Source organism: Plasmodium inui, assembly GCF_000524495.1.
Source record: "Plasmodium inui San Antonio 1 unplaced genomic scaffold supercont1.40, whole genome shotgun sequence".
Lineage (NCBI taxonomy): Eukaryota > Apicomplexa > Aconoidasida > Haemosporida > Plasmodiidae > Plasmodium > Plasmodium inui.
In genome coordinates, this window is record NW_008481874.1 from 54,751 (window position 1) to 73,377 (window position 18,627).

The following is an 18,627-nucleotide window of genomic DNA, read 5'->3' on the forward strand; positions in this document are numbered from 1 at the left end:
ACTGCACACAACATTAATACGGAACGGTAATCTAACAATTCCAATATAAACGATTGATTGTAAGTAATGACTTTATAATCGGTATATATTGTAAGTATAAATAAAAAGTCTGTCAGTTCCGTATGGACTATGAGAATGCTGCTACCTAATGAGCGCTATTTAGATCTATGTACATGAAGAAACAGATAAATTAGCACGATAAAATTGATCTTCTCCCATTCTGACACGGGTTCATAGCTCTGTCAGTAGAAAAACAGTAACAATATCTATACTATTTATCCGTATCCTTCTGTCTGTATTTGAAAACGGTGATATCTGAGTGATAGGTTTTGTTCTGCATGATGAAACATAAAATACCAGCAGTCATAGTATGAATATATCACAGTTGTGCCTGAATAGAGGTACTAAGCATGATATCTGTCACTGTGACTTTTATTATCCTCAGATGAATACAAAGAATAATTTAATGGGCTTCACATATACATATATTTTCTATGAGCACAAAAGCATTCCAACAAACAAGTGGAATTCATAACCGACGAAATATTTCCCCTAAGAGTTGATCTAAAAGTTGTGCAATACTCTCCTATAACCGCCTGTACTCGGAAGTCCATTGTATGAATTCCTTGTAGAATCAAGAAATCAGGTGATAAATACGAATCATTCAACTTGTGTTGCTATATTTCAATAAAAACATTCAAAGAATCGTGAAGCAGCAGATGTGGTGTGTACCCCTCCCATAATATCCATATCATTAAGAGAAATTCACTAGTGACATAGAAGAAGAGGAGGATACACATCTGAATATGAGAGAAAACTCATGGGCAAGAAATCTTACAACAGTATGGATTAACATTAATATAGATGAATATGTGCTCTTAAATTCCGTGCGTCATCGCTGCATGTATAGCCCCACCATTTTACAAATACATCCTATGCGAATAGGATGAGAGTAAGAGCCTAGGTAAATAGAAATAGATCAGCAAGACTGTTGTACATTTGTATATATCTCAATAGAGTAAACAGAAAAAGTCTAAACATTGACTGTTCCGTATCTTTATATTAACACGCATAAGCTATATTAGATATGGGGAGAATAATAAGAAGTCTACGAATATATCTCCTTTTCTATCTTCCCAAACGGCTAAAAACAGCCCATGAAGACAACGTAGGAGAGAGAACCGTAGGAACTTGCGAAAAGCGCATCGTTCCCACAGGAAGAAGGAGATAATAAAATAAATCGAAAGGGAATGAACATCCTCTGCAAGCCAGAAGTGGGCACTGATGCTTGTAAGCGGCTGATTAAAGTGCAAACTGTAAATCCGAAGCAAATAGCATTAACTTATTAACCGTAAGGAATAGACCTTAAAGGATCATCAAGCGACCAGGGACAAGGAGAATAGCACTCTAGCTCCCCAAGGTGCAAAATAGATAATGGATCACAGGGCCTCGGACGATAAAAGTAAGTAATGCAACCCCCGTCCGAACCCTAGGAAGTAGAGAGGAAGCAACTAAAGCAATAACGCCCCAAATTAATATCTGTAAGGACTGAACATGATGTCTAAGGCCAAGATGCTGAGGGAAATACGCTCAAGGATAATGGGACCAAGTGGAGGAGGGATATTTTGAAGCATGACCCATGACAAATAGCAAGCGAGGGCGGAGAATACTTAGGAGGTATACAAGGTAAACGAAGGCAATGCGAGAACCACTTTAAAATTCTTCAAAGATCGATACCCCCTAAACATATCCGATCAATCGTATAGAGTAGTGCTGAATCCAGAACCATGGACTCTGAACCGTCAGGCGTCAGAATACGGAAGAGGATACTAACCCTAAGGAGATAAGAAATAACAAAGGGCCCGAGGACTAAGGATAAGTAGGTAGTGAATTAAGAATAGGAATAGGGAATAAAGCTTAGGGAAAAACTAGGAGGCACATGCGTAACTCCTAAAGATTGCAAGCTGAGCCCTAAACCCTAGCGCCTAAGAGAAATCAATAACCACTGACCGATGAAGCCTAACACCGCAGAACTAAACATGAACCGTGAAACATAGACACAGTGCGATAAAGCATAGCCCATAAACCCTAGAACTTAAACCCTAATCCCCGGACCCTAAACCCTAAAAACTAGAATTACCAACAAATACGAAACCCTGGACAATAAAACCTAATCCGTACACCCTGAGCTCTAAGACGAAGACCCTGGACTCGAGAACCAGGACCCTAAACTTTGGAATCATAAGACGTGGACATTAACCCTGAACCCTCAACACCGAATCATGAGCCCTGAACCCTAAACCTAAGCTCCCAAATCTAGAGCCCTGACGCATGAACCCTAAACCTGAACCCTAAACCTGGACTCGAGAACCAGGACCCTAAACCTTGGAATCATAAGACGTGGACCCTAAACCCTGAACCCTCGACACCGAAGCATGAGCCCTGAAGCATAAACCCTAAACCCTGAACCCTAAACCTAAACTCCTGAATCTAGAGCCCTGACGCATAAACCCTAAACCCTGAACCCTAAACCTAAACTCCCGAATCTAGAGCCTGAACCCTAGAGCCTACACGCCCAATCCTAAAGCGGAAAGCATCATGCTTGAACTCTAGACCCTAAAACCAATATCTAAACAGCACGGACTACGCCACTCCATCTCCCTCAGTAGTCCCAGTTTCGACGCCTTCTGCTATACTCGCCGTCCTGTCATCTATATGAAACATGCCGAATAATTCCTGCTCCTCTGGGAAGATCTTTCCTGCTACGCTTCCTTAGAGAGAACACTCGAGAATATCCATAAAGGGTGCCCAATAATCCCAAGAGGCCGACGATACCCCCTCCCACTCCTTTGAATACCACGGAGACTAAATCCCCATGTTGCTGATCATCTCCTCCGTCTTGGACTGGGGACGATTCTCTTTCGCCTGCTTTGGCTTCTTTGTCCAGCAACTCCGAGAACTCCTTCCCTGTTCTCAAATCTTTGACTTGTGGCGCCGTCCCCCCCTGTAAGTTTACCGTTTCGCCATCTGTCACACCCCCTTCTACTGCTGGGAGAGTAATTCCCAGCTCCTTGGCTATTCTCTGGTAATTCTCCCCTGCCAGAGTACTCAATGACCCCTCCTCCGAGTCCGGACTGCTTGTTGCTAACTCCAACTTATACGGCTCCTCCCCCGGGTTCAGTGCTCTGCCGTCTTCTCCTTGAAAAACACACACAAAATTCTTATCCCCTTTGCCTGTCCCATAAACCACTTCGCTCAATATCTCATACAAATCGACTCCACTGAAGTAATTTGACACTCCCTTCCCCTCCCCCCCCTTCATATTCATGAACCAATCCTTCATCACGCATCTCGTAAACTCCTCCCCTCCCCACTCTTTTAAACTTCTATATAGCTTGTTGCACGGAGATTGCTCTTTTATTCTATCCCTATGTCTAGTATCTGTACTTGTAATTCCAAACGATAAGAGCATCTGCATTACTAACTCCCGGCAAATACTCAAACTACGATCCTCAGAGGCTCTTCCCTCATAGAGTATCTTCTTCCCCTTCTGATTCCAAAGGGAAGGATGCCTCTCCCCTTGACAATTGTCTGATACTCTAATCTTTGCTCCGTCAACTGCTATTTGGTCCATTTGACACCCCTGAGTTATGAGTCCTTCCCTCAGATCGTCGGGAATCCTCAAGCTATTCCACCATGCTTCCATTTTCATACAAATAATCAACGTGTACCTCCAGAGCCATTCAGACCCCTCGCTATTTGGAAAGTTCTTTCTTATTCCTTCCCACTGTTGGATCCTTCCTGTGGTACCGCTGCTCAATTGTCTGATCCTTTCCCCTTCAGGAGGGCGGTCTGGCCCTGAAGCGGGAGGTTCTTTCCCCTTGCCTATCTCAGTTAAAGACATTATATACTTGTCGAAAGAAGCTCTGAGTTTTGCCTGAGTGTTGTCCATTCTTGGTTTGGGATGAACCAAAATTAAGAAACAATATATTCCTGGATCGATGGATTCAGTCAGTTTCTTTCTCTCTCCTGATTTCTGACTTATGAAAACTTGTCTGATTCTATACTCTACTCGACCTCAGAAGATGAAGGAAGGATCCCTGGGAAAGAGAAGTTAATTCTTAAGATCACTTTGGGGGGATAAATCCAATTCATTACGACTCCCTTATACGCAACTCGAGTTGGGTGAAGGAGACGGAGAAAGTAGAGAAAGTGGCACTAATTGCTCATCTGTTTCTACTTTATTCATGGGCCAAGGAGTCCAGTGAGCTCTATTCATTGCTGTAGTTAAAGAGCGAGCTAAGAGTTGATGATTGCTCAGATAAAGGAATCTATTTGGTACTTAAAGGGTTGCTTGAGCTTCTAGGACCCTGGTATCTAGGCCCCTTCATTACTTCGAGATGTACTTGCCATTATAGCAATTATAACTTTGCCCTCCGATTTATCTGACTTGGCTGTTTAGCTGCTATAGATCTAAATCCCTTTAAGCTTTCTTCTCCCGCTTCAGTTGGAATGGATTCAGGAACTTCTGTGTGTCCCCCTTGAGGGATCCGTACTGTGATCATTCTTCGGGGGAAGGCACCTTCTCATTTACTCATTAGATGTTATCCGGAAGGGCAGTTGTTTCACATCTGCAAGCTACCTGAACTCATATCAGACGCCTGCACCTTAGATTGGTTAAAGAGGGGGTTTCCCTCATATCCGGCTAGTTAATTTTAGGGAGGAGAGAGACTAGGTGACTTGTACTTGATGCAGGTCAATAACTCCACATTCCTGTGAGATACCGGACTATTAATATTCTGTCGAGCTCTTGAGACTTCTTACGGATTCTCTTGTGCTGTCAAGCTGGGTCTCTTTTGTTCAAGGTTTTGAGCTCAGCCCTCCTTTGATGTTTGTCCTCCATACTGAGTAGATCTTGATATTATGAAACGATTTTTTAGAAAGTTAATTTTCCTGTCCTCCTCCTGGAACCTTGGACAAATTCTTCCCAGATTATTCTTCGTAATCCCTGAGGGGCTGGGGTTACGTATGCTTACTCTTCGAGAAACCTATCAGGATCAACTCTTCCTATTTGCGCGACAAAGCATCTCTGATATTATCCTATACTTATTTAGACTTCCACTGAGATTTTTTCAGGAGGATACAGTCCTTGAACTGGGCTTTCAAATTTCCATCTGCAACCCCCTGCTTCCGTTTCTCGTTTGGTGGGATATCTAAAGAACTTGGCCTTATCCAGGTCTTAGAAGTATATTCATCATGCTTCCTCTTTTTCTGGAAGTCTCTGCCTATCGAAAGGGAGGTGATTCTTCTAAGTCGTGCCTACTCTCTCTTTATGATTATAGATTTCTCACCCTTTAGCTTCATGACTTCTTTAGCTTTGAATGGAGATTGTTTCCTTGGCCTCTATGCGTCCTGTCTCGGCTCCCGATGATTTTTCTTGGAGCTTGTCCCTTTTGGTCTCTATTGCTTCCGTCACATTAAACTCTTCTTAAGATTTCTCCTAATGAGATTTTCATCTGTTACTACTTAGAGGTAATATTCCCTTGGAGATTCTGCTCTAAGGTCCTGCCCTAAAGTTTCCCGCCCTTCTATACGTGTCCTGCTTCGATAATCATTTGCCGCGGGGGCTCTCCTGTAACTTCCTTTTATACATACTTTGAGTTGTTGGGGACGGTTTCTTCTAGCCACTTATTTGCAGATACGTGGGTTTATCTTAAAGTAATCCGTTAATTCTCCTGGAGAATAACAGAAGGAGATTAGTTTCTTCTTAACACTATTACTTGTGAGTTGTTACTCCATATTATGCGCCCTTATTGGAAGTTCAGGTGTCTGATCTTAGAGGATGAAATCTGTCATTATAATCTGTCACCTTCCTTGATATTTGGTATTTTTTTCCTTCAGTGTCTTGGGACTCTTGTAGGTCTGTCGTGTCGGAATTTTCAGCAGCTGTGACACTGTGAGCGAAGCATCTAAAGAATCAGGTGTTGGATACTTGGGATTCTGCTCCAATTGAATCATCTATAGGATTCAATCTCTAAGTTAAGGCTCGTCAGTTCTGTCTAGTCCTTATCTGAAAATGGACCTGTTCCGAACTTTAGGGATAGTTGGTGATGTTCTATCTCTTTAAGGCTTGATATTCAGATTTTTCGGCGCTGTACCTGAGGTTTCAGGTTTAACTTCAAACATCCTGCTGACTCGGGAGGAAGGTCTTTGCCAGAGTTGCAGTGTACGAATAATAGGGAAGATTATTTGGTAATCCTTTGTCCTTTTATGGTTTCAAGCTGTTTTCCTAGCTAAAGCTGACCTGCCCCTCTTAAATAAGAGAGTTCTCATGGGCTGTTGAAGAGTGTCTACTATCCTCTCTCCCTGAGTAGATGAATCTGCATCCTCGTTAAGGGATTTAGAGATCTATTTGGATCAATTCTGCAACCTCTACTTAATCTGTCTTGGTCAGGCTGGTGAATAAAATTGCTATTTCGGAGAATACGCTATCATATACCTGAGATTTCCCCTCTTAGACCTTCTGGCTTGCAAACTGGAATTTGTTCATCGTTTATAATGAGTATGGCTGTAGTATGTTCCTTCCTTATCATTTGGCTTAAATTGGATTTTCGGCCTACATGCTACCCATACAGATTTGGACTTTAATCTACTTTGGTTTTAAATTCTTCAGTCTGGTCCTTTTTGGGAGTCGGTATGTTTTATTTTGGCTAATATTACAGTTGTGAAGCGGATGTTTCAACGTCCCTTGAACTTCCGCGAGGTGCGCTCTCCTCTGGAGGGTATTCAAAAGATTGACTCACACTATTGAGGATTTTTTCAGTTTTCCTTGACCTGATAAGGCACTCTGAGTTGAAGTTATACTAATAAAGACTTCTTATTTCTCGATGAGGTTGTTGTAGATTATGTCAAATAGAGGAGGCTAGACTTCCATTCCCTGACGCTCAGGCAAATGCCCGTTGGCATTATTGACGGAATTTTTCTATCATTTGACTTCCACTCTTCCCTCTTGGATCTGTAGAATCTTTTGGATCTCCTGCCTTCTTTAAGATGAACGAAATCTTCTCCCGCCGTGGTATGACTTCCTTGTCAGTATTATTTCTTTGGGAAAGTTTTGAGCTGTTTAGGGGGATTTGTGCTGGTTTTATCGGTTTGAGTTTCTGTCACGGGTTCCTTATCTGCTTCTTTTCTTTCCAGGCTTCAATGTCTACACCTGAGGATGTGTAGGAAGAACTCTCTTGTTTTATGCAGAGAATCTTGCTTTGGACGGTGAGATTCTCTCAGAAGATGTTCTGGATTTCCTGAGTTTGTTAATGGGTGAGCTTTTCATAGGGGAATTTTCTTTAAAGGAGCTTTTTGGGTGATACCATGAGAGTCGTATTGGTTTTTATTTCCTTTTGAGATTTGCTGCTGATGGATTCATTTGTGTAGGGATATCCGTTAGGCTTGATTATAGAAAGATGGGTTGTGAGTTCATTAGTTCCCCACTGACAGGCAAGAGTTCCTGAATTCCTCTCGGAAGAGGGGGGGTGAGGTGAGCCTCATTGTTGGGATCTCAATATTAATCATTACCTGGACATAATTGCTAATCAATTCTTTCTTTCTCACTTGGATTTCCTAATAGATTGTTGAGTTTGTCTTCTTCCTTTGAATCAGTAAAGTTTTGGATTATTGGACTCTGATTCCTGAATTCGTGATTTCCTTCTCGCCTTGGATCCAGTTTGGGGAGTGCGTTTAGGTTGATCTATGGGTTCCTGATTTCGGTCATGTCTGATCTTCGGGGCTCCCTGGCGCGCCTACTCTACTCATAGTTCTTGCTGAGGCAGTTGTTTCCTACTGCTCCAGTATCTTAATGCTTGTCTTTTGGGGTGTGAGTCCTCGGCATTGTACTTGAAGAGAGAATTTGGTCTTTGTCTTCTGGTACCTGGAAGTTCCAGCTGACTTAGTCGGACGGGGGCGTCCACTATTCGTCTGGAGGTGGATTCCGCCCTAGCCCGTATTATACTCATTACACCAATTGCTATGACTTCTCTTGGCTCCTATTGCTTCTTTCTTTTGCGGTTTGGGGTGTTGAGGTGCTGTTCCTTGATATTTGGACTCTCCCCTGCTGCGTCTCCTCTTAAGGCACGATAGATGACGTATTTTGACTTGTTCGGACTAATCCTTTTATTTTTCCTTGGGGTTCCAATTGAAGCTTCCTTTGCTGTGGTCGACTTCACTTCTTGTGGGTTCCTGTTCCCTAATTTCTTTTACTTGAGTTATTCTAGATTTTGCCTTATTTCGTTACTTTTTGTATCATGGGAGCCCCTGCCCCCTTATTGATTGCGAATTAGTAAGGACTTCTTAGCTTGGTGCCCGGGGTTCTCACCTGGATTATGTTATTTAGTCTAGCTATTCTATTTAATCTGTTTGTGGGTTCCACACCTGGCGGATATTTAGCATCTTTGGAGTCTTTACTCTTCGATGCTGGTCGAGCTTCACTTATTGTCGGAACTCTCTATTCTGTGGGAGCTGCCTTCCCCCTTTTCTGAAATTTCTTCAGTAGTGTTTGGGGTTGGCTCTTTGGATTGGACATATACGAGTCTAGTTACTCGTCTGACATGCCTCATATTCAGTTGGATTGCTTGGGAGGCTCCCATAAACGGCTCTTTTGAAGCTGATTGAATTTCGGGGTGCAGCTCATATCAGTCTGGTGGCTGTTATCTTGAGCCACTGCCTTCAGTTGGACTTCAGTTATCATTTTCGTAATGAGTGCCCCCTCTTGGTAGTTTCTTCCCTTGCAATAATACATCCGTCCTTGATGTTCATTGTTATGTTCTTTTCTGTCCTCCCGGGATTTTTTTATATTGCGACTTCGCATATATGATTAACTCAGACTTGTTGTAACCTGCATCTTCCTCTATTACTACTTCTTCTTTGCCTTCCGTTCACGTCCTATTTTTTCTTATTGTTTACTGGAATGACGATGAGGTAGTTAAAGCGCTCTCTTTCTCCCTTGATATTTGTTTATTGTCTGGCGTGGCCTGTATTCTCATTTGATATGCCGAACTCCAGGTAGGAGGGGAGGTGGCCTCCAAATCCACCACTTCTAAAAGCATCCTTCTTACCTATGCCCTTCCTCTTTCGTCGGCTTACTTGGTCTTATTTCTGTTCTGTCTACCTCCTTGGCCAGTTGTAGCTGCTTAGGGCCTATTTGTTCTTGACTTCGGCCTTTACTGCTCTTGTTGACTACTTCCTGGTTGGCTGGTGTTCATCTTCCCCTTCTCTGTCTTGTTATTCGTTTTTGCCCTCTTCTTGGTAACATTAGGGGCTAGTTCTTCTTTCTTAATCCCCTCTTTATCCCAATTCTAAGTGAAATTGTCTATAACTTCCTCATCTGCTTTTTTCCCTTTCTCCGGTTTATATTGTGCATTGACGATTTTTTTAAACACATGGCGTTTACTGCTCTCAAGACTCCCTCTTCTTGATGTATTCCTTCTGAGTCCTTCATCTTTCTCGTCATTTGCTGAGTGAAGCGACTTCTATTAGCTCACTCTCCTGGGGTCCCCTCCCTTTTATTATTTCACCCTGAGGCTTCTTTCGAATTTTGCTGTGGTCGCGCACTTCTCATTTCCCCTTGGGGCTGTCCAGGTTGGCGCGCGCGGGATAGCGAGGTGGGGGGATCTACTCAGGAGAGTCTTATATCTCGTTTAGATTTTATGACACACTTTCAGAGATTTCTCCTCCTTTAATAATCTGCTCGGTGTCCTTCGGCCCCGACTCCTCGCCTTTTCCCTATCTACTTGGTGCCCTATTCTGTTATTTTCGCCATTGGTCGTGTACTCTTATATTCTTCCCTCAATCAATTTTTTCTGTATCTCTAACTCCACCAGATGTAGCAGCTCCACTGGCCTGTTCTTTAACGTTAACCCACTATCTCCTAGGATTTAGTCGTTCGTCTTTTATGATTTTCTCTATGCTGTTTCGCGTCGTGGGTTTGTCCTCCTCCTGTTTGGTTAAGTCCCCTCGATACTTCCCTATTGAAGCTGATGTTCCCACTAATACCTCCATCTTCTATGATGTGCGCCACTTCTTTTATTAATTGTTCCTTATTTTCCCCTCTTCCTTTACTCCTAGTTAATTGTCTTTATCTGTCAGCTGTTTTTGCTTCGTTCGTTTTAGTCTCGGACCTCCTGGGGTTAAGTGGATCCTTCCCCTATATTATATATGGTGCTTCTCTCCTTTTAGCGTCATTAATTATTTTAGGTGCTACAGTTGCGATTTTCGCTTTATAGAGAGATACCCTCATATTATCCTATAATAGCTAGTCTCTCTTTCCTTCCTGTTCGGCCTATCAAGGTTTCTCCTCTTAGGGGCAGGTATTCTTGGTTACTAATTTTATACTTTATAACTATTCCATAGAGTTTTTAGGGAACTCCTGATAACTGCTTCGGTTATATAGACTTCTTTTTATTCAGCCTAGGTTCGGGGTGGGGGGGGGGGCATCATTTTCCTGGTTCATACATATTAGTATTATTGTTAGATCATCCTTACCCTTACTGCTTGTCAGTTGTGGTTTAACCTGCAGCTTCCTTATAATATATATTCTTAATGACTGTATCCTATTCCCGCCTAGCTGGGTGCTTGCAGGCAAGGAGATTCTGTTTCTCCGCCACGCCTGAATCCTTAAGCTTAATTCCCCTTTGTCCAATTGTCTGCCCCTGTCTTCTTATCTGTGTATGATCCCTTGTTGTTCCCTTTCCTGGTATTTGATAATATATGACTCTAAATTTCCCATATGGGTTAGTCCTGTAGAGCCATACTGGTGGTAAATTTTGGATACTTGGGCTTCGGTCGTGTTTCTATCTTCGGTCCCTCCTGTCTTGTGCTTTTTCTTGGTTGTTTCTTTCTTCCTTCCTTAGTAATTACTGTATACACATCATTCTAAAGATTTTTCTATTATGTTCGTTTCTATACCTCCTATGCCTTCGTATGCCTTATCAAACGTGTTTCATTGTTTATAGTCTTCCACGGTTGGGTGTCCCGGGTATCCTCCCGTAGCTGTTTTTGCCTTTCTTGTCGTCCTGTGTTTTGGTTCACACTAGTCTTTTCTACTCAACGGCGCATATGGATTAATCTAGTCTATTATGGCGCAAATTCTATATTTGGCTTCTCCTTTCTTTTGTTCTTTGTCTCCTTCGGGTTTTCTGTCTTTGTTCCCTTTAATATACACTATGTTGTATCAGTAAATTTTTAACCATTATTTGATGCTGTTCTGCTAGGTTATATTCTTTTGTTTTTTCACTCTTTAGGAGGTCATGACAAGTTTTTTATATCATACTTCATCATATTCTCTATAGCAACGAAAATATCATATAAGCCACAACATTCGGTATCCAACTATTTAAACAGTTATTCTTCTGCGAGCTGGGGGTTTAATATATATTAGGATAAAATATCGAAACATAAGGAGTTGTTTGTTCATTCATATTATCTCCACAACAACTTACCAATATCTCTGGACATCTCTCTTAATTAGTCAAGTCCAATAACACACACTAGCTTTATAAAACTATTTTACTCATTATTAAGGGAGAGATTTGTTGGATCATGTGTTAGAGATCCATATATCATTACACCTAAGACTGATATAAAAACCATTTCACTGCCTAAATGATTGTTTAGTTATTCACTTCTTATTTCTCAGATGAACTTCATAACTCTAGGGTTGTAGTAGACTTGTTCATAGGATATGTTGTCATTTTATTAAAGGAATTTAGGCATAGTATACTTTTATACTTGTTTAAACATAAAAGGGGTTATGAATACCACTTAACATTTTACATTCTTGACTGGTTAATAAGGAAACACCCATTATAGCATCTTGTATAGTCTTAGATACGAACAAAAATGAAGTTATTGTACGACCTATAATACTTCATGAGGTCAGCACAGATTCAAGATATTATCTTTCCTTATTCCTTTGTTTATATGTTAGAAAATATGAAACCCTCGATTTCATATATCTATTTTGTCAGAGGGAAAGATCTTCTGCTCACATTATTCCTTAGTTGCCACCCCTATTGTGTTTCTGGTTTGTGGGCTCTGGGGGGAGTGTCTAATCCTCATGCCCTTTTCATTTTTCCCTGTATCTTCCTGTGTGGTGTTGTCTCCTCTGTAGGTATTAATTATGTATCTTTCCTCTTAGGCATTTCCCCTCTGATCGTTATTTCTATATCCCCACTGGCTTGTGGTGTATTTATATGGTCTTACATATATCTCTTTCTGTCCTGTGAAGTAGATAATTTTCTCAAATATGTCAGCTGTATTCGTATATACATTCTATTATAGTGATCCGCTCCTATATGGTTGCTCCCCCCCCTTTTAGATTAATGATTCTTTAATATCTTATATGTGTTGTTATTCTTATGCTCATTTTATCCCCTTGGCGCGTTCCATGTTATTATTATTCCTAACTCTCCACGAGAAACATCCCGTTCTATATAGTACTATTCCTTTTATAATTTCATATTCCTCCCTATGGTATAACAAGTTTAATCTTTCATTTTACATAATTGTTATATTTTAATAGTATCGCATCGATTTCGAGTCTTGTTAAGAGGAAAATACTACAGATTAAAGGAGGTGTGCAAATCTTCCGTAATCATTATTTCTTAATAGTACCCGGATAATTATTGAATCTATATTACAATAATATTGAGAAGGAATAATCACAGTTCACGACGTCTTACGGTACTTATAGTGTTACTTTGCCTATAAGAAGTGCTTCCTATATATAAACACCCTCGGTATGTTGAAACCCCTTTTAGTGATAGTATCCCTCAGTTTTTTATACAGCATGAATAGCCTTAGGATTGGTATATGCGTATTCCTGGAATGGAATTATTTTACAAGCCAGTGTATCGGTGAAATGGTATGATTTTTACAACTGGCGTCCTCCTCAAGGAAGTCGACTTTCTAAACCTCTCTATTATCTTAAACAATTTTCCTCCTCACACAGCACTGTTCTACATAGAATATTACGCTTGACAGAAGCTTATTTTGTAAATATTTGTTGTAAGGCTAATTCTTACAGTTCATACAAATATACAGCAGGCATCTGGTATTTTCTATATATATGTAACGCTTAGTGATTGGAACCCCTCCAAGAATACCGCAGAATCCGCTCTATTATCCCTTACTAAATATCTCCCCTTAAATTATGGTGCTTCCTGCTTTAAATCTTGACGACTCCACAATAGGGACTCTCTGGATTCTCCTACTGTTTATGCAGTAATACTCTAGAGAAATGTCTCCTTCTCACATACTTAATAATGGTCGCGAAAATGTATTCCTTATATATTAGTCTTCCAAGGAAGTGTATATCCTCCGCCTCATTCTATTTTTCAAATAATAGCACCCGTTTGCGTAAGTTTTCCATATAAACGTATTCCAGTCATAGTCATAGAACCCGCACGATTATTTTCCTGATATCATGCTTCCCCATCGAGATGTGTTATCTTCAGCCAATAATAGTCTCCAAATAAAAAAACTGTAAAATATGAACCTGGTGCAGAATAATATTCAGGAGACATGTATACAGTACACAAAAGAATACTGGAGATATAGACGCATGGTTCAGATAATAGGACTGTAGGCTAAGCGTACATTCCACAGGCCCGTATTCCTGGGCGGAGCGATATTTTTTAAATAATACTACACATAAATCATTATTCCTCAATTAGTCACATTCTCCAATTAGTCGTATCTAAAACGCTATGTTATGAGGCCTTCACATAAAAGCATTCCTGTGACACTGTACATTACAAACAACATTTCCGCTAGAATTCCCCGCATTGTCCATATGCAAGGATTTCTGCTTCTATTGTATTACTCCGCCAATAATACATTCGACACAGCTATAGCGTTTGCACCTGTGCGTAATTAATGGCTTGCTGTTTTCTTTAGAATCTAGCCCTCAATTCTTCATATAATACTATTTCATAGAGATCTATACTCATCAATGACTGTTGTCGCCCAAAGAATAGGAACCGAAAGTTGGAACATATAGCCCGCAATTCACACACTTTTGCATTTTTGATGGGCATATTGTAGGAGAATCCCTATCTTTCAAAGGACGGTTCTTGAGAATATTCGTATCCCTCATACAATACTGTATTTTGAATATCATTGGACTCCACAGAATGCCACTTCTCATTTTCCCTTCTCTCTACATATCATGAGTCCACGGACAATAATTTCTTTCAAATGAATGTGCTACAACCTCTGTGTTAATTCTAAAATATTTTCCCTTCCCTACATTAACAGCATAACCGGTAAACCTATACAATAATATTCCTGATACAGCTGTATTCTTTACTAGCATTGACACTTTAGACACATGTGTACTGTTCATATCATCATACCTTTCCTATAGTAAGACACTCAGTATATTCGTCTACTTCTTACAATGGTGTCATTTAGACATTACCATCCTTGCCAGGGACGACGGATAAAGATAACGATACGGAATGAAGGTCCATACACTTTAAATCATAGTACTCCGTGTACAGTAGTATTCACTTTACAATGTTATGCTTAATATATTGATACTCCGCAAACATCCCCACTATTCACATAATAGTGCTCTAGGAATTTTACCAGTGGGAGCGAATAAGTAATTCTTAGACAATACTCCTTCACGCACATGTGTACACTTTCTCGAGCGGTACTCCCCCAATCATGCAGTTCCACACATTATACGGCTGTTCATAAAATAACAATCTAGGGAGAGCTATGAATTCCGGAATATGGTGTTTTCCCTATAATAGAAGCCTAAACAATAGACCATGATATTCCACCTCTTTTAATAATTGTGCATGCGGGGTATCCAGAATCCCACCACAATTGTGCACTCCGAGACAGCACACTAGGGAGATATGAGTACACTCACTTGACTGCGGCGCAGATCATCCGTACGTTTTATACAGTTATGCCCCTAAATGGACAGTACCTTGCAGATATCAGTATAGATCAACCATTAATACATTGATATAACAGTACTACGAGAATTTCCGCATTCGTCACCATGGGAAATGGGGACACATGTATACTTCCTTGTCATCTACCCTTGTAGAATATGCATGCACTTCATAGAATATTACCCTACGAATAATGAAACACCTCGAAAATCCATAATCTCCACACAATAATACGGTTAACATTACTCTAGTCATGGCATAGCTCTACTGTTTAGACAAAATGATTGGAAGCCACTTGTCGGATCTGCAGAATCGCCCAAATCATATCATACAGCCATTATACCAACATGACGACCCCTCGAATAATGCTATTCCAAAGGCAGCTGTACTCATCAGGACAAACTACTCTATACATAACATTAGTCCTTTTGAACTAACAATGCAATTCACACATCCATTTTTCCTACACAACTGTACCCTCCATACGGAGGTACTACGGCAACTTTCACACGTTGCGTAACGGTGGCACCTTCTCATACGGCACAAAGCTAAGTCATAAATTCTACACTCCCCCTTACTTTACTTAATAATACGGGATTAACTTTGCCACTCATCAAATATCGTCGTACCAGTCATATTAGGCATCTTTAGATATGAGTACTATACATACATATGTAGTGTCCCCATAACAGTACTCCAAGTCATGAATACTCCTTCAGCGAATATCCTGTTCAAATGGAAGTATTATCCACACAACACTACTGTAAACAGGACGGTACTTCTTGTATTATCGTACTCTAGCAAACAATCGTACTCCCAGGGTAATCCTACTCATAAAGGCAAAACAGTTGACACATCATGCTTTGGTCTGTATAATAGCACTCCAGGTGATCCATATATCTCCACTACTCGTACCTTTATAGAATAGTAGTATGAAGACTTCTACACCCGTCACCATTGAGAAAGTACAGACAATGGTACTCCCTAAACAATAGTTAGATTGGAATATCCATGCAGTTCACACAACACTCCTATTCATATAGTGAAGGCAGAAACCTTGAATCCTTCACATACACTAGTACATGGACGACTATACTCCTGACATAATAATAGTACACGTATAACCGCACACATCACTACCAAGGAAAATCCACACCAGTATTGTACAAATAATGGTACCCCAAGTACACTTGCTCTCTTCAAATACCAATACAACAACGGTGTAAGTACTCTCCACATGTAAGTACTACGAACACCTCGGTATGTTCCATATACAGTAACACTGAAGGATATCCTTATCCTTTACGCAGATGTGTTCCTCAAATAAGGCCACTGCAGGCAAAATGGAACCCCTCAGATAACACTTCACCAGGAACATCATCACATTTCATATTGTAGTGCATTCAGCATGTCATTGGACTCAACAGAATGACACTATCCATATATTCATTTTTCTTAGATGATATCACGACCTGTATATGGTTTCCCCTCAAATATATCGGCTCCAGGCGGTTTGGACGCTTCAAATCATTTAGTTCGTACAGTACTTGTACAATCCCTGAATGCCTATAGAATAATACTGGTACTATAGCTCCATACTTCACATCCATAGACAGTTGCAACATGTCCCATCACCTTACACAGTTGTCGTGTTTATATAATACTACAACATGTAGATCTGCGAACTTCATCCATTAATTTCATTCATATAATAGTATTTTTGAAACACACATAGACAGTAGAAATAATGTTAGCCTCTGCATGTCAGTACTATTTAAATCATAGTACTACGGGCACTGTAGTACTGATCCCCACCATGTTATTCCTCCCAGATGAATACTCGTCAGACATCCGGACTATTCATATGATAATACTCTGGGAATATCAACACATGAAGCTAAGTTCTTCTGACACAGCCGTAATTTAAGGATATCTCTACATTTGATAAAATGGTGCTGCCAAAATCAGGGATTTCTACGCATTGCACCACTCTTAATATAATAATACTTCAGGGACTGCTAACAGTCCGTAACAGTAGTGTTCTTCATATAATAGAAGGCGAAATCGTGCCCCTAGATTTTCAGACGTTTCAGATAATGGTGCTCCTGGCACATCTATAACCTTTGCACCATTGTTCTTCCTAAATAACAGTACTGCGCACAGATGAGTATACTCACAAATTACTGCTCCAAATTATTCTGCCTATGGAGGTATTCTATTCAGACGACAATGTACAACAGATATTACCACAGCTCAACCATTAGTACATTTACATAACGGTACTACGGTAACTTCCGTAATCTTCACCATTGGAAATCCATACACATCCGTATTGTGCACGCAATAGTTCTGCTGGAATTTCCATATGATCGACGGAATACTGCTCTCCAAATAATGACACTCGTGGAATATCAATATTTCACAAACAGGGGTACTATTCACATCATAGTACTCCTAAGCCCATAGTACGGTCAAAATTATGGTGTGACTAATATTTCTTAGGGGTTGTACAATCTGATACTTTATATTATCGGGCCATTAGACTTAAATCCAGACGCTTTACATAATGGCACATCAAAGGCAGCCATGCTCATCTACGCACACCATTCGGTCCATAACCGTAATGCTCTTCAGAGGTCGAAACACTGAACAGGTCCATTTGGTTCACACCATAGTATCCCTCATATAAAACTATTACGGGAATTGGTATACCCTCCATCGTGTAACTCTCAGCAAGTCGTAGAAGGCTATGTTATATATGCTATCCCCCTGAATATTTTAATTAACCATACTGTTGTTATTCCGTCATTCTCTGAATAGTAATATACGACGCATTTGGACACTCCGAAGATATGAGTACGGCATATATTGATGTACTTTTCACATAATGATACCTCCACTCATGGATACTTCGCATTCGGCTGTGCACTTCAAATGAAGGTATTATCCAAACAATGATACTGTTAACATGACGGTATCAATTGTATACGCGTACTTGTCAAAGAAGAGTACAACACATATATAGTCCTAATAAGGAAGGCACATAAATGCAAATAGAATGGTATCCATAGCACAATGAGACCCCTGGGAGATCAATACTCAGGACAAGAAACTCCTCTTAACATCATCATACTCCCGGAGTAGCAATCATCTTTAAGTAATAGTATTACCTATGGGCCCTGGAAGCACTGCAATCCCGCACGTGTTCCAATGAAGTCATTAGGCTTACATCAAAACACTTGACATCATGATAACCCAAGGATAGGCTTATTCCTCGAGATAAACCGCTCCACACATGACAGTAGTTTTCTTCAATTAACAGTGCACTTCGTACATTAACACACTGGACGCAGAGGTATCCTTCAGATAAAAATACTAGAGGACGTTGTGCACTCCTCATACTATAGCTCCCCGCAAATGGTAAAAGGTTACGCTACATATATCCTATGACTTGAACAGGTCACTTAATACCACTGTCTCGACTTCGCCACCATCCGGGGAGGAGTGTAGCCAATCCGACTGGTATCTCCAGATAGGAGTACTATAGATACGTCTGTAGTTCCTTTATATTGGCATTGCGAAGCATAAATACTTATTAAGGAAGGGTCTTATTTAAATTGAAGCATAATCCACATAAAAGTACCCTTAACAGAACGATATTCGTGGC

At 40.5% G+C, this 18,627-nt stretch overlaps 3 protein-coding genes across 3 annotated transcripts; 1 reads left to right on the top strand and 2 right to left on the bottom strand.

The window, feature by feature from the left end:
• Positions 1 to 2,707: 2,707 nt before the first annotated feature.
• On the bottom strand, positions 2,708 to 3,952 carry C922_05144 (hypothetical protein; the record flags this gene model as incomplete). The annotated part of the gene is made up of 1 exon (XM_008820716.1): positions 2,708 to 3,952. The coding sequence occupies one exon, from the start codon at positions 3,950 to 3,952 to the stop codon at positions 2,708 to 2,710; it is 1,245 nt and encodes a 414-aa protein (XP_008818938.1).
• Positions 3,953 to 4,874: 922 nt separating this feature from the next.
• C922_05145 (hypothetical protein) lies at positions 4,875 to 5,364 on the bottom strand (the record flags this gene model as incomplete). Its single annotated transcript, XM_008820717.1, has 3 exons — positions 4,875 to 5,008; positions 5,145 to 5,281; positions 5,324 to 5,364. 3 exons carry the CDS (start codon positions 5,362 to 5,364, stop codon positions 4,875 to 4,877), a joined length of 312 nt encoding a protein of 103 aa, XP_008818939.1.
• An 11,343-nt stretch (positions 5,365 to 16,707) lies between these two features.
• C922_05146 (hypothetical protein) lies at positions 16,708 to 16,887 on the top strand (the record flags this gene model as incomplete). The annotated part of the gene is made up of 1 exon (XM_008820718.1): positions 16,708 to 16,887. The coding sequence occupies one exon, from the start codon at positions 16,708 to 16,710 to the stop codon at positions 16,885 to 16,887; it is 180 nt and encodes a 59-aa protein (XP_008818940.1).
• Positions 16,888 to 18,627: the final 1,740 nt, after the last annotated feature.